This window comes from Vanellus vanellus, assembly GCF_965231255.1.
Source record: "Vanellus vanellus genome assembly, chromosome: 5".
In the NCBI taxonomy this organism is placed as follows: Eukaryota; Metazoa; Chordata; class Aves; order Charadriiformes; family Charadriidae; genus Vanellus; species Vanellus vanellus.
In genome coordinates this window covers 36,066,229-36,083,545 of record NC_138910.1, presented here as the reverse complement: position 1 = coordinate 36,083,545, position 17,317 = coordinate 36,066,229, and the positions used below count along the sequence as shown (strand labels likewise).

The window sequence follows — 17,317 nt, the reverse complement described above, 5'->3', positions numbered from 1 at the left end:
GTTGCGCTCAAGCAGCATACATTTTTTGACATCCGACTCAGACCAATACATACAAGATTTCCAATTTAGACCTCTTTAATCTTCTTAAAGCTAGCATCCACCTTTTCTTTCTTTTAGGATTGTCTTGCCTTCCAGCTCTGTATCCACATATATCAATTCTAGCAACATTATGTGTACAAAATACAAAGGTCTGGTCCCCTCCCAATACTATTTTTGGCTTGAGATCCAGACTGCACTATCTAGTGGAATGATTTACAAAACAAATTGCTACTAAACTCAAAGACAACTACATTGCTCTTGGGGGAAGGAGAAATAAAAAAAAAAAAAAAAAAGACTTTGGGAACAGATGGGAACATGGTATGCTCCCAGCTCTATTTGTTATGGTTTTGGAGCTCTCTAGACTTCAGGAATATATCCTCTCTCAGATGTTTGGTGCTTAGTGCTACAGCATTAAGCCTTAGGCACACTGGGTTCATCTGCACAAGATGCTGCAGTTTCAGCTTTACTTCCCTGATTGCTAGCGAGTCCAATATATACAGTGGCGTTCAGATGTTCAAAGTGCAGTATACAGGAATTCACTGACATTTGGGCTACATTTATATATTCAGCAATATTGAAGTCTGGTTCCAATTTAGATTAGATACACATGAGAAAACATATTTGGCAAAATAGAGGTATTTTATTTACTAGTGTACTTATATACTGTATAGGCTATCCTTTAGGCATATTTATTCTACAAATCCAGATAAGCTTGGTTTTTGTGTCCTCTGACTTCTAAATTCTGATGGCAAAATTCCCTTTTCCTCAAGTTACACTCAGGATTGAGTCGCAAATTTGAGAACTACTCTAATATATTTTACTTTATTATATCAAAACAAAACCCAAAAGCTTGGTCAAAATACAAACACTTATAAACCTAATGAAAACATCCCTGAGAAACTTTCAGTAACATAGCAATAATGATTAGTTTTGGTCCATTAGAGGAGGAAAATTGATACATCCAGCTATCGAATATTGAAGGCTACAAGTACATTGGATTCCCATTCATTGACTTTCACTCCTCTTATAAAATATTGTATCTGAGACAAAAGCCACGAGAGAATATTTACATTCTATTTCATTTGATATATAATGTAACCATTACAAATTTTAAGATGAATAGCCTAGTTTCAGCCCTGGTGTAACATGTTTAACGTCAATGGAGTTCACACACTTACATTCCAGGGCTGAAGTCTGGCGACACAGATGACTGTGGAAGGACAGTACCTAAAATAAAAAAAAACTTAAAAGTTACAGATGATACTTTTCACAAGTTGCTGATGTAAGTTTTTGCAGACTAGTTTTGCAAACAATTTACAAAGATTTCAGTTTAGAAGTCATACCATCATGCCATGGGAAAAATCAGAACACCACCATGTTCAACTCTACTGAGAAAGAAAAGTGCACAGAGTAGCTTCCACAAAAGTGCCCATACAGTTAATGCCTATGGAAGTACTGTTAGTACACATGCAGGGGAAAAAAACAACCCAAAAACCAAAACAGCAAGAACTTCTTGCAAATCAGAGGGATATATCATTCTTCATTGCTCTGAAGTTGCTTTAGAGGGCCACACAGTCCAACATCTCGTTGTTTTAGCGCTACTTTAGAACAAACTAAGTAAAAATTCACATAAATGTAAAACAGATAGATGCCAAGTAATCCACTTTGACTTCTTTTGCCTGGAATACTAATAATTTTCTAATACATCAGGCTTTAATAGGGTTTCTGAAAACAATAGCATTCAAAAATAAACTCAAGCTGCTTGTACTCTGAGGCAAAAACTAAGTTAGCCTTAGACTTTCTTTCTGTACCAGTACTCCTGACCTTAGCACTTTCTGCTACATAAAACCTGAGCAGACCTGTCATTTGCAATTAAAAAAGCCATGCTTTATAATGTTACATCACTAGCTTCTGCTAAATGAGGCTATGTTTTACTTTATCAAGTGCAACAAAAGTGTAATACAAGATATTGTACCTAGCACTTGCCTAATTTGTAAGGAAACATGCAAAAAAACCTACAAAGGTGTTTCTGTAAAGTTAAACCAAAACAGATAGAATACTAAAAAGGTATTTTGGGAAAGTATCACAACTTAAGAGCCCACTTCAGAAATCCAAGAATTATATTGATATCAGTTTGAGAAAACAGAGGAGCAGAACTGTTCATGGTAAGGGGAAAACAGAAAAACACCACAAAAAAAAAAAAAAAAAAAAATCAAGTACTGTATATCAAGTTATTCTGAAGCAACTAAAAACAACCCTCGTTTTGCTCAATGAGCACAAGAATTGCTCAGAATTCACTGACAAATTGAGAATATATAACCATAAAACTGTATCACACTGTTGGGGTCAGCAACAGAAATTCAACATTCAACATCAAATACTAGATGTATAACTTGTGGGCATCCTCTGAAACACCAGCTGTCAAGATCCAACTAGGCTGACCCCTGCCAAACATGAAACATTTTTACAGGGTCACTGTAAATGAATTTTGGCTCTCTTGGCACAGCTTCGTCAAACAGTTAAGTTATGCATTCAACTCTAGAGAAACACCTTAGACAGGGTCACAAAAGGCAGTACATGTGTCTAACCATGATATTTGTGTAGCAAGTTAGTAAGAGAAATGGATCCTTTCAGACAGTAGATGTATTACCAGGTGGTGAACTGTCAGAGACTGTTTTGGGATCAGGAGTGCAACAAACAAAAAGTTGTTTTCCCAGGCTTTTTTGGGCAAATCTGAAGTACATTATGTGGCCCATTGCAACAAAAGACACAGAAATAAGCACCAATAAGCCAAAAGCTTCAGGATTTGGGGCCAAGATGACCATGATGAAGTGCAGTAAATCAAGAAGATAATTCATGGAGTTTTGGACACCGTTTATGATGCCTCTTTCAGATTCTACCACGTTTTCTTGGAGCAACTGTGTGACAGTCAAATCAAAGGACCAAAGGCCTATGGAAAGAAAAAAAACACAAAACCAACACAGTTATCCATACAACCGGTCTTCTCATGGTAAGCTTTCATTAGTGCCACAATTCAATTCATACTTCCAAACACTCACTTCTGCCAAAAATGCGTGGAACAAGCTAGCCTCTTGTCTTGGATTTCACACTGACAGTCAAGAACAATTTACCTTCCCTTTACTAACATTTCCTGAAACACATACACCTTGACACATTAACTTGCCTGTCACATCTTGCTTCAATATGTCTATCAAGTTAACACTGTTTTGGTCATCTGTTGCTTCTTTAAATAGCTATTTCACAGCTATTTACAGTGTATTCATGCTAACTACAATTGCTAAGATGTGCATAAGATGTTTGCAAAAAAACCCAAATATTTTAAACTATGCAGAATACTTAATTTACAACAGCCTCGGTTGACACTTGCTTCCATACTGGTTTAGTCTATTAATGATTCAGTTTTAAAAGTTTATCTTGCAAACAAACTTAATACACATAAATCAAGTATTTCATTCCTCCAAAGTTCAGCAAAAGATGCAGAAATTAAGAGTACAAAAATTCTACAGATGAGAGTTACTGTTCATTTATGTATTTGACTGCCTTTCCTGTTGACAGATACTAATACTACACTAACCAGCAATTCCTCAAAAAATTAAGCTGTCATCCAAATCAAAGTTTCTCTTCTAAACTCCTTTGCTGGTCACAAGTTTAAAGGTTCAGCAATTTATTTAATTAAAGGACTAATGTACTAAGCTGCTACGTTTGAAGGTTTTCATAGCAGATGTATTTAGTTTTGTTTCCTTTTAACAAATAGTTTTATTTGGTTGTGCAGGAAGATCATAGGTGAATGCAGTTGAGCATTCCAAGTTACATTCACTCCCACTGTGGTAACTTTTCTCCTACTAGCGATATATGATATGCAAGAAATTAGTACTGCAGTCTCCGCACTTGCAATACTATTGCAAGATCATTTCGTTTTTATGAAGTGTAATAAATTAGCCTTAGAAATGTGATAAGACTTCAACTGTAGCCTACAATTCTAAACTAAAATTTGTATTTAATTGACAGGTGCTGTCATTTTTAGAATTAAAAGCAGTCAATAGATCAGATTTTAATAGAGACGTACTACTTACCAACTCTAGCAGCAATGACTCCTGCAAACAGGAGACTAACAGAGATTAAAGGCACAGGCTCAGGACTCATCTCTGGGTCGCTGTTAGCAGGAATAATAGACCCGTTTAACAAGCTGGGCATTCCAGTCGCAAAAACCATTTCAGGCTTGTCTTCTGGAGATGCTATAGTAGGTAATGGTTCGCTTTCAAACAGCCTGGCACTGATGTCAGCAAATGGGGAAACAGTCAAATCCAGAGGACTTCCAGGCATGAACACAGAGATGGCACATAAGACCAGACAAGCAAGTTGAGCAACTCCAGAAATAAGACCCGTGCGGATCAGGCCACATTTACGACGAAGCCACGTGAAAGCTACTGTTCCCATGATTCCAGTGACTGCCGAGGCACCCATCAGGAGGCTTAGCACAGAGCCACTCAAACCCTGAGTGTAGGCATAGCCTGTAGTAATACAATCAAAGCCCAGAACAGTCATGTACAGAAATGCAAGACCCATGCCTGCAAGAAACACTGGCTGGTTGTAGTACGAAACCCATCCATCACGGAACGTGATGAAAGGTTCAGCAATCCGGGCACCGCAGCCGACTTCCTTCTCCTGCTGGGGCTCAAAGCCAGTTACATCTTTCTCAACAATTAACTGCACTCCTTCAGCAGGTTTCATGTCACTCTCTGTAAACAGAAATGTAACTGTTAGCTATGTTCCTGCCTGGAAAGTGCAGCGTAAACTGTAAGACAACTGTTTGCAGTTAGTAAAGTCACTGCTGCAGAATGCATCAGTTAAATTCTGCAAGCAACCTTTCTCCCATTACTTAAATGTTTTAAAGTGTCCTTAAATCCCACCTGTATAGTAAGATCAAGTAAAGTTTATCTCCATCAATTTAAACTCCTGCTTGTGTAATTAAACAGCGGTAGGAAAAAGCACAGCCTGCTCCTTTTCAATAGACTTGTCACTGAATGCTCCACTTCCATAAAGAAATTATTTGTTTAATGAATGCCAATGTTAGTAGGCATTTTTACATAGCTTTGCATGTTCAAATGCACTAACCATAGAAAGCACGGAATACTTAAATCTGTGAATAACTCATGTCATGGTAGAAGAACTAAAGCAGAGATGCTTGCTGAAGCCTACCAAAGCCAAACTTTCAAAACCTGACTTCATACCATGCTTTTCTACAATTCCGTTTTCACTCCAATATGTCAGGAAGACACTTCCACTGGTCACAAACAACAAAAAAAAAATATATCCAGAAAACCCACACCAGTATTTAGATCAGTAGTATGGATAGAATCTATACAAATGTTTGGATGCCTAAGCAGTGTTTTTACACTGTAAAGTTTGAAACAAACTCCACAAACAGCAAGTGAGACAAATGAAGTATTTCTGCAACTTTTAAAAAAAAAAGCAAATCTTCTACTGAAATCAGATTACTCTTAATTTTTGCAACTGTAGATGTTTCCTACATATTGACATTTGCTAAACACTTCATTCTTCAGGACCATTCAAGAGCCAGTTCCAAAGCTATACAGCCTTCTACGCTCTTTATCTTGCTCCTCTATCCTAGGCTGCCATCAGCCTAGTCCAGTAGCTTACAGACCAGTTATTACCACAGTGGATCTATTGGCTGGGAAGAAGGTATATCTCTTCAGCACTTTTAATAGCAGCCTCTTATCTCACTCTATATTGAGCAAAGAACAGATTGCTAGCTAGCTTTAAAAAAACAAAAAAAAACCCAAAAAACAAACACACACAAAAAAATACAAACAGGTATTCTTTATAATCTGTCTTTAAAAGAAAAATCCCACATGTTGTAGCTGTGAGCCCATAGCTTGAGCCTTCAGTAATACTCACATACTGCTATCTTAAAATAGGAAAAAGCTTAAGTTTTGTATTCCAGTATCTGGAACAAAAAGTCTGTGACTGATACAGGTCTGCTTCTCAAACCATTTTAACTTTTGATATTAAGACTATCTAAAGTAATCTTAATCAATCTCAATTTTAAGGTCACTTATAGTAATAGCTAGCTACACTGCAAACCCCAGTTGTTCAGCTTGGCCAAGGAAGCAGAGGAAAAGATTGAAGTAGATTTCTTTTCCTCTACCACTTCCTGCAGCACGTGGAACTCGCTTAAGCATTACCACCTATTCTAAAACCTTCTGAAGGCCTGTTGGTACTACATGTAAGTGGAGATGAGCTGGCAAGAAAAAAAAAAAAAAACGTGCCCTACACAGGCTGTTTTGCATGTAGACACTACAAAGCAAAGGACTTTGTCAGTTTATTAGCCATGCTATAGATAAGTAAGAGCATTCCTTGTGATGAGCCCTAAATAATAGGGCAGACTTACTCTAAAGGATTAATTAAGAGGAGATAATTCATTCTTTGGATGTGTTTTATGGGATTCCTCAAATTGCTACACAAAGTATTGTTACTTAAGAGTCTCTGGTACCTAGATGCAAAACCCGAAACCTCCAAGCTATGAGTAGAAAGCTATACAGCCTCAAAGCAGTGTCTGCAGAAGGCAAAAGTCAACACTTCAGTTTGACTGATACAGTGAATATACTGTGAATTTGAGCAGTTACTTTTGTGTTTTCAGTACCTTTCTTTACATTCAGCTGTTTCAGTTCTGATTCTTCAACTTTTGCAGACTTGAGAGCCAGAGAAGGGGTTTTCTGATAAACCTTCCAGAGCAGCAGATATTCCACACACATTGACATCAGGTTCCAGCCCGAAATGAATCCACAGCCAATCATCGGGGAGCCAAATGTCATTATCTGACCAACTGCCATTGGGGCCAAGATATTGGTCAACTGATCAATTCTTCTTATTGTGGCATTCATATCTGTCAGAAATGATTTGATGATATGAAATAACTGCTGAACACTTACAGTGAATTACTCAGTAATATAATTGAGGATTGCACATGTATACACATCACGCTAAGAAGTTTTGCTCCAACTGTAAGTGGCTCCAGCAGGAGCAGGAGTTCGACTGCTAACCAGAGGCACCTTTAGAGCTTTCCAATGTTGAAGTTTACTGCAACCAAGGTGTCTGTAAGGCAAATCCCTACTCCTGCCAGTTTTGCCTGCATGAGATCTTCCAGGTTTAGCATGTTGGGTTTACAGTGGAAGTATAATCCTGCAGATAAAACTCAGTCATGAGATCAGATTACCCTTACATCCTAGAAACATTATGGACTCCTAAACCTATCTCTGTAACATTCAAACCTAGCATACATAACTCCAGACATGAATAGGAAACTCATATGATAGAATTCTTTTCTGTACAATACTACAGGAAGTTTCCTGTGTAATAATTTTAGCAACTACTATCTCCCAATACTAAATTTCTTGATCTCCTGCATTTACTTCTAGTAACTGATGACCACAGTACCCACCGTGATAGCAGCGGACCTTTGAAATTACTTTAAAATTTCCTTATCGAGTCATATTGGCTGATGGCGGTTGTAGGCATTCTCAGAGCTTACTGAGCAAAGTCCTCATGCCTTTCTGTTCCACACTTTGATGTTTGTGGGCAAAACAAGCAGCCTATTCTTCGCACGAATGCATCTTCCACTTGCTAGATGTCTCAGGCTGCACAAACTTATCCACTTTAGCATCATTACACCCTCTGGGCTCCTGCAAGTTTATAATTAATGGTGCCACTGTTCTACCTCTAAAAGTTGCTAGATGCTCAATGGTTTTGCACATCATGGCTTCAGGCTGCTTAGAAGTATATCTCAAACCCATTTTAGAGTCCTACTATGAAATTAGGGCTTTTGAAGAGCAAGTGAAACTATACCAGTGTAAAGCTGCTTTTCTGAATATGTAGAGAATTACTCCTTGCCATTCAAAGACGTGTTTAGATTATTCTATTTAGAATTCAAAGTCAATTTAATGTTAACTATTTGACTGGCGGTTAACTAAGATGAGTAAGATAGACACTTGCATAATATTTGGCTCTAAAAATTCCAAGAACTGAGCTTTGGTTTTTTGAGCTGAGGAAGGCTAATATTTCCACTCAGGAAAGATATAAAGTAAGAGCGAATGGAAAAATTAATCAAGGACAACGAAGAAGGGGAATCCAAGGCAGCTTTTTAATTTCCCTATTCCACTAACTTACTTAACTAAGGCTCCTCTTTCAGAAAAGGTAACAGTACAAAGACGGACAAAAGTATTAGCTGCAAAGTCAATGTTGGCATAATTTTTTTTTAAGTTCAACAGCCTCCAAGTTACATTATGATTAAACACACAACAACCCTATTGAGCCTGGAAGAGATCCTTTAGATAGATCTGTTGAACTAAGGTGCTTAGTTCAGTGGCTTATTTGTTTTTAAATTAAGTTGCATGACAGTTTAGAATAACCTCTTGCCTGATTTTCCAGTACAGAACATAAGTGGTCACACAATCCTGTCTGAGACTGTGAAGCAGTACAGAGGCAGGACTGCCTCCCATGCAGCAGCTCTCTGCAGGTGTGGTCTGTACCTTATCTCATGTGTAGTAACTAGTACAGGGATTGGGGAGATTTGCTGAATAAGATATGACACAAGAAGAAAGGTTAATGAGAACCATTAGAACTTTAAGGCTTTTATGGATAGATGATATTTTTCTACTTGTGATTCACGTGCATTAAGAAAGTTAACCTGTACTATTGCTCTACAAAAGGCATGGCCTAGAAAGGCACTGCAAGATCAAAATGAAAAACCACAGTGGTAAATTTGTTTACTGGGAAATGAAAGCAAGATGCTTTTAATGCATCTAATTAAGAACTAGCCTCTCCTGGATGAGATAGGGAAATAAGATTCCTTCATTGGAGATAAGCATCAAGAATAAGTCTGCAATATGGGATTCAAATCCCTAAAAGGACTCTGGCATGCAAACTGAACTTTATGGGCAATTTAGGCAGCTTAATAAAAAATTAGAGTCAGAAGCTGAAATGCTGTCTAGGCCTGGAGGTATCTAAACTCCACAAGTGTCAGACTTAAAATTTCAGTGAGCTATAAATGTCTTCGCAATGTTAAGCTGCTCTGTGACTTGTTTACACTTCAGTATCAGTTCCTCTATCTGGGAAGGCTTAAATCCCCTCATAGGGTTGATTCAGAGCCCTTATAGCCTGCCCAAGTTCATCACAAGAAATCCTGCTTCCCACACTGCCTGTTACAATCAGAGCAGCGGCACAGCCAAAGATCAACCACACATCCCTTAGTGTGAGTGGCCTCGCAGCTAGGAGTACTCCCTAGCAAAGGAGAGTCAGGTTCAGTGCACCCTTGGGGAGGATCCCAATCAATCTTCCCATCCAAGTCATGTCATGACCACCAAGCCACAATAGAATTTGAATGGGAACTCATTCTCTCTCCTAATAATGCCATGCCACTGTGCAAGAAAGGGGGAAAAAGATGGAAAAAAAAAACATTTATTAGGGGAAAAAAATTAAGTCTGTAGTCTAATGTCAAAGGAATACAGAGCTTTCAGTTTCAACTGAGGAAATGTTCACAGCTGTGAGTTAGACATCTAATGCTGGAGAAGTGCAAGATTTCAAATCTATCTGCATGCACAGCATTTCCTACTGGCAATTTCCTGATCCACCTACTTTACTGTTCTGGACTTCATTCTCATGTATCTTTCTTTGATCCCTACACGAGGAGCCCAGTTACGCAACAGTTTTCTGTTTCATTCCAGGGACCTAAAAATAAAGTGTTGCAACACTTGGCTTTAAGTGCCTGGAAGTTAAATAGCTTTTCTATTAAACACTGGTTATTTGATTTAAGAGTGTGGTTTATGTTTATTTGTTCAGTAAGAATAAAGTTTTCCTGACAGAGCTGCAGCAGGACTAAAAGGAGGACAAAACAAGTTTAGGGATGCCTAACTGCATTGTAATCACAACAGTAATTTCTAATCTCAGTAAGCACAGTCCAGAAGAGGGAAGAGGAAAGTAAAGGCTGCCCTTTTTTCCTATTTTCTCATAATATGTGGAATTCAAAGATGTGCTGACCTCTAAGACTCTAGTCTAAAAATCAAGCTTGGAAAGTAAGACATTTAAGGTATTAAAAAGGCAACACATTTCACCTGCCAGTTTGCTTCTGTCTTCCCCTGCAACCACAACAATCCAGTCCCTCTGAATTGTGATCGCTGTGGCAGTGCTGGCCAAATTGGCAATATTTGCTATTGTGATAACCAGGATATAGCACACCGTCTAGAGAAATGGGGGGAAAAGTTACAAGGTGAGAAAAGTTAATGAAGGGAAAGCTCCACTCCTACCCTGTACAACCAGAAAAGACACTTTTACATCTGAATCCATATATTTTATGACATTTTATTCTTCAGACAAAACTAGAGCAAGCCTATGGTAAAATTCCTGATAGAAAACAATCACCTCTGTTTACCCAACTAGCTCAAAGTTTTGTTTGCCAGTTTTAGCTCCCAGGAATGTCTAAACAGACTAGAGGGAAACAAAAATTCATCTGCCTCCCATGCTCCCCAAAGTTTCTTTGTAAGTTAACTCCTTATTAACAAGTTCAAGCACTCACAAGAAGCCATCCATGGTATAAGGTCAAAAGCTGTGTCTTAAACAAGAAGACAATCATCAGGATAATACCACACAGGATGACAGATGCATTCTGGACAATCAAGGATGTCTGGGCCACTGTTTTAAATCAAAACAGAGAGCAACAGTTATGAACATAAAAATGATCTAACCATAAGCTTAAGCAGGTTATAATTAAGGAACACACACAGATTCTTTAAATATTTTTATTTTCCTATTCTCCCCCCCAAAATGTAAGCAGTAAAACTATGCTTCAGATTACATTTTGAAATCTTCCATTGTCTTACAGAAAGAAATTAAGATGTGATGTAACTCTGTAGCTCTAAACAATTCATAGCTCTTCACAGTTTACAGCCAAAGTAGGTCTTCTCAATCAAAAAACAAGCTGCACCTGTTTAAATGCTGACACTATTTTAAAAGTGGTAAAAACAAGACTTGGTTTGAGTCTCTAAAATTCATCTACAGCATACCATGAAAACAATGCTATTTTGTAAACTCTTGGAAAGTAAAAATGTGTAAGAACTTGATGCCATGTTACTTATAAAACATACTAGAGCATACATGTAGTGCAAATGCAGTGCATGTTCACACTTAAGCAGAAGATGTTCGCATCCAGACACAAGACAACAAATAACATGTGTACACATTAGTATTACACTGTAAAGACTTTGGTCTGCAGTCCTTAAAGTTATGTGCTTTCAACCTTTTGCATTTCTACGCATCATACAGGTTTAGCCTGAGTAGTGGCCATACCGTGACATAAAATTGTTTTCCTGCTGTCTTTGACACTATCTTTGTATAATCATTACCACTCTGAAACATTACCCTTCTTAAAAAAAAAAAACTGAGCAAGCCCCATTCTCATATTTGACTTGAGGAGTTAACTCTAACAGCTTTATCTTTTTACATTAATTTGATCCATCCTTTAGTAAATAACCTGCTCTAGGCATCTAACCTTTGAGCCTGGAGTTCTTGTCCACCCAGTCTCCAATAATGGCTCCCAGGAGAAGAACTGATCCCGCCACAACCAGTCCATAGACTGCAGTCAGGAGTAAGCTGTTTCCATAGAGTTCAACCAGGAACACAGACACAGCAAAATGCCACATACGATCTCCCTTTAAGAGTAACAGAGAGTACATACACATTACTATTTGCACTTTCCAAGCACCCAAGTTGACTACTTTACTAATTCCCTGACAAAATGCTGCATTAAAATAAATGTTTGTTACGCATGCAAGAGCGGTGAGGCAGGGGATTTTTTGTTTGTTTTGGGGGGTTTTGGTTTTTGTGTTCTTTTGCAAGGTCGCATGTAGGGTGGGGTTTTTTTTGATGACTACATCCCATCACCATCACTTTTATCCCAGTATCACTAAGATCATCTGTCCTAAACAAGTGCAACATTACAGCTTGTAACACCACATCAAAAATCCCATATATTTTCTATTATAATTTACAGGACGAAAATCTTTTACCTGCCACATCCAACAAACCTCAGAAAGCTTACATAGATTCTCCAGCACAGTTCAAATATCAGCAACAAATTTATTGATTACTGTTACTATTTAAATAACTTTTCAAGATAGCAGTTTTCTCTTGGATGATCAAAGCTTAAATGCTGCTTTAACACACAAGACCCAGTCAAGCCAAAGCAAGTCATAACACATTTCAAGACAGACATGGGTAAATCGAGGAAGATGTTGTCCTAAACATTAACTGAAGTTTCTGAAGTCAATGGACTTAAGCTCACAATAACATTAAGCATCAGCATATTACTAAGAGGTACAATATCAGAGCTCATTTAACCTATTGCAAACTCATTACTGTTTAGCCTATTGCTAGCTTAATTTAGGGCTTAAAATACAAAACGTTCATGTTCTGATACCACTTACTACAGGTTAAAAAAAACAAACAAGCAAGCAGCCCAAAATGCTAAACGTGTCCAAATGAAGTAATTTTCATACTACTCAAAACATTTTTAGGTTTGCTACCCAACAGACTTCTGGCTTCCTAACAAATAAATTGAGGTTGTTTTTTTTTGTTGTTGTCACATGATGGGAGTCACATCTCACTTTATTTTTAAACATATCACAAGAAATGCAGTACAGAAAATGCTTTATGTAATCAATAACAAAGCAGATGAATAGAAATCATTCATACTATTCTAGGGCACAGTTTGTTCAGTAAGGGTCTCTAATGTTAGTCTTGTATAAACCAAATATGAAACTGTATTTCTCTGCCACCTTATCTAAAATAAGCAATTGCTATGCGATACAGCAAATAGTACAAATTTCTAAGGACCACAAATATTCTAAAAGGGCTGAGGGAGGTGTAACATAAAAGCACTTTTAAAAAGCAAAGCCTGCCAAATCTAACATACCATATAACACAGCAAGCAAGAGATACATAAAAAGCATGCTATTTGGAGGGTCAAAATAACTGCAAGGTTTGATTAAAGTCTTCAATGCAGTATAGACACACAAAAAGAGTTCACCTTTTAATGTTATTGAAGTTCTCTGAAGGAAGTTTCTTTGAAGACTGTAATGTGTAAGCATTCGTATTTGTTTCCTTAACCATAAGCAGAAAAATAATTACACCCCAATCATGTGGGAAGAAGTTTCACCTGTTCAAGGAAAAACTCTGGGTATTTTGTATGTTTTCCAAATAAAACCAATGAAAACATGCAAATATAAGCATGATCAGCTTAAACGTGCCCTCTCATATATAATAAACCAGTTTTCACTCTCCAGAGACACCTCATCTTCTGTGAAATATGTTCCACTATTATTCCACAGTTAGTAGTATATAGGAAGTATTCCAGCAACAGAAACACTGGGATACAATTTCCGAAGTCCTTAAACTTAATATGTCCTGAGGTACCTCCTTATTGAATTTCACTTAAAATACATGCACGTAGATTAACTAAATTTTGATTAGCCTGGGTAACTGTTTTTTGGGTTTTTTTAAGCTAGAAAAATAAGCCCAAAGAGTACCTTCACATTAAAAATTTGTAAGAGAAATTTAGGTTTTTTCTTATAGAGAAATGCTTCAGTTACTGAATTCTGACAATATAAAAGAGGCTTTTTTTTTAAAAAAAAAAAAGTATGTGAAAGGCAGACACTACTGTCAGAGTGAAAAACCTCATCTCACTTGAAACTCACAGGAAGATTCCTTTGACTCCAATAAGATCATGATTTTGCTATACAATTCATTTAAGGAACCTGTGAACTCTGTTCAACCTTATCCAACACGTTTCCCCAGACTATTTAGATCAGACCAATCCACACAGATAATTCTTGGGGTAACTAAAGCTGTTCCAACCTGGAAGTATGAGTTACTTTCAAGAATTAAAATACATAAAGACCAAGCAAAGATAAATTAGTGTCACAGAAGAGCAATATTAGTGAATTACAGAGATTTGAACAAGGAATATAGTTTCAAGGTAAGATCTATTGAAATTTAAACAGTAAGTATTGCCTTCAGAAATGGGCAAAGCCTCGATTATATATACTTAATTCCACTTCAAAATGTCTCAAAAAATGTTCATTTCAACTCTTAAATAAATGACTACAGCTGTTTAGCCTCACCATCCTTTTAAAGATGATTCTTTCTTTGCCAGCATTGCAATTATCCTTATAACTATCTCAGCCTGACACATACAATCCCATCTCAGAACTGAAGCCAACAAGTTCAGCAGTAGCCATGTGAATGTGATGACCTGCTGACGGGCCTCCAGAGGCCTGAGGGGCACAGATAAGGCTGCGAAGTTGCAACTGACCTCCTGGCAAGCATTAGGCACAGCACCAGCAAGGTGAACCTGGTTTCATTCTGTTCTTTTAGAGCCAAGTGATAGCAATGAATTAAAAAAAAAAAGGCAACAGCAGAAGGTCCGAGACTCCTGCTGAGCAGTGCAGTCCAGTCCAGCCTATTAAGATGACTGAGGCCAAGCACACATTCAAATGCTTTACTGAACAAGAGCCCAAGACATAGTCTAGACTTTGTTCCAATCTGAACATTTGTGGAGATGTGACACGTTCAATCATTTACAGCTTCTCTCTGTATTTGGGAATGGCTTAGCAACACAGAAACCAAGTTAGCTCTCTCAATTACAGCAAAACCACATTTCTATCAGGTTTTGTATTGTGGACATAGGCATTTTAGAACAAAGATGATCGATTACTTTGAGCTCTGAAGATTAAGGTCCTTGTTTATTGTTCCTGTTAGCAAAAACATTCAGATTACAGGAACACTAAAGCTTAGGAGATACACAAGCTGCAGTCCTGCACCCAGTTCTGACAAAATAAACTGTATTTCTGTTGTTTCAGCAGGTTTGGGGTTTTTTTTTGAGTAAAGATTTTCAGCACAAAAGAAAACACACTGGAATAAGGAGTACACTATTATTATTGCTAAACTGAGCTGACTAGACATCTTGCAGTCCAATTTTTGTTGCAGTGTGTGGCATTATTTTCAAACTCTGCTTTGTCACCTTTACTCATGTACCCTGAGAGCTGCCCCACTGCTGAGCTTTGAAGCTCATCAGAGAGGAGTAAGCAGGGTTGGCCCAATTGCCAGTTAGGCACTTCGCAGGCATTACGGACAAAAACTATTGCAGGTAACAACCCTGGCCTCTGAAACGCAGTGAACCAAAGAGAAACATCACCACCAAGCTCCTTCAATAATATTAACAATTGCTAAAATATTGCACTTGTTTAAACAAGCATTTGATCCCACTCTAAGCCTTCTTCCATTAACAGAAACATCAATATGACCTTTCAGGTTAGTGCCAGTAAGGAGCTGCCAGGGTTAGGCATGCAATGTTGTAACTGTATATCAGCCATTTGTTCAATGCTATACAGAGCACACACTAAACCATTCCAAATCCAGGACTAAGGACAAAACTGGGAATATCAGGAAGGAAACTTTCCACTTCTTTTTGAGTCAAGCCATTGGATGGTGACTTAATGTTGTATAATAGCATACATATATTCTTAATTTTATTATTTGGAATAGAACCAGATTGTCTATTTTTAGAGCATATTTTGTGATAATTTTTTTTTTTTTCGGTATTTTTCAAGTGAGTAAAAACTACTCTGGTAAATTTCTTCAGTACAGAAGGAAAGCATTTCAGAAGGCAAACATTTTGACAGAAAAAGAGACATCCCCTGAAGCTCTCAACAGGTTTGCTAAAGAGTGGCAGTAATGGGCCCATTGCAAACATCGACTATTTCCCATTAGTTGGTGCAGCAAGTATACAAGTCCTTCAAATACATGTTGCAATGGACTGTCTTTCATTCTGCTATGGACTATGCTTCATTTCTTTCACTCAGAACTTAATCTATAAGGAGTCTCACTGGTTCTGTAGTTACTTAAAACCATAAAAAGGTACAGAAGAAGGCTCTCAGGAAACCGGGTACTGCACTACCCTGTGCTAATGAAACCTTAGATCTGCTGCAACAGATCACATAAAGATTATAAAGACTTTTAGCAGCAAGGTGTTGTAACAAGGCCTCTATCTTTGTGGTGATGTACTATTTTGTTCAGATTTTTTGGGAAGTACCAATAATGTTCAGTCATAGCCAAACTAATAAAGTCCTACTTCTCCCAGGCCAATATTTTACTTACCCAAGTGGACAGCGCGTGTCCAAGATAAAGAAGAAACTTTGCAGACGTAAAATAGGCAACCACAGATCCTAAATGAGAAATGAGAAACAGATGCCAAAGGAGATTCGGGCACACCCACCACGTTTCGATACACACCGGCTACTATTCGCTGCCGTGGAGGAACCCAACATCGTTTCCCGAGCCAAGCCGCCCCCAGGAGACGCCGCGTTTCGGGGCTGCGGAGCCCACCACCTGCGGGCAGCACTGCGCGGCGGCCTCGGCGGGGCCTCTCGCCCCCTTCACCCTCCCTCCCCCCCGCGGCTCACCCGCACCCGGTAACCGAGCGAGAGGCGCCCCGGCCGCCCCCGCCGCCGCGCACTGACCGCAGCAGCGCCGCCGCTCGCCCGCCGGCTCCGCTCCCCGCGCCATGCTGGCCCGCTCAGCCGCTGCCAGAGCCCGATGCCGAGAGGAGGCGGGGGGACGCGCGGCTTCGCTCCGTGTTGCCTTCCCCGACTTAGCTAGCACTGTAGCTGAAGTCGGAAAGCCTTAGCCTTATGAGCCGCGGGCGGCCGGGGACTCTCCGCCGCGGAAAGGGCCGAGCGAGCGCCGCACGACGCCCGCCTCGGTCTGCGGGCCCGCGGCTACCGGAGGCGCGGAGACTGCGGGCTGTGCCGCGCACCGCCCTTTGTACGCGGCGGCGGGCACCGCCCCCCACCGCCCCGCCCCGCCCCGGGGGCGGCCCCCGGCCCGGCCCCCGCCAGCGCCCCGCACGGGCGGGAGCGGCGCCCCGCGGGGCGCGGGGGCTTCTCGGGCAACCTGGGGTACCTGCGGTCCGGTGCTGGACCCCGAGCAACCACGGCACCCGCTTAAAAATCGTCAGAGCGTGCTTTCGGTATTGCGGGCCGTAAGCGTTCTTCGTGTGGTTTGGCTCTTTTTTGTTGCCTTTTTATATTGTGACCTTTTAAAAAACGTGAAATTCTTTACTATTTAACTACATGAAGAAGCTGGGGTTGTAAGAGAAACACCAAGTATCACACGACACCTGCAAATG

At 39.4% G+C, this 17,317-nt stretch overlaps 1 protein-coding gene across 1 annotated transcript; it reads right to left on the bottom strand.

The window, feature by feature from the left end:
* Positions 1-299: 299 nt before the first annotated feature.
* On the bottom strand, positions 300-16,909 carry SLC40A1 (solute carrier family 40 member 1). Its single transcript, XM_082484548.1, has 8 exons — positions 16,650-16,909; positions 16,288-16,355; positions 11,624-11,783; positions 10,652-10,767; positions 10,191-10,317; positions 6,725-6,967; positions 4,134-4,799; positions 300-2,989 (listed from the first exon to the last, which is right to left on the bottom strand). The coding sequence occupies exons 1-8, from the start codon at positions 16,693-16,695 to the stop codon at positions 2,670-2,672; spliced, it is 1,746 nt and encodes a 581-aa protein (XP_082340674.1). The 5' UTR covers positions 16,696-16,909; the 3' UTR covers positions 300-2,669.
* Between the last annotated feature and the right edge of the window lie 408 nt (positions 16,910-17,317).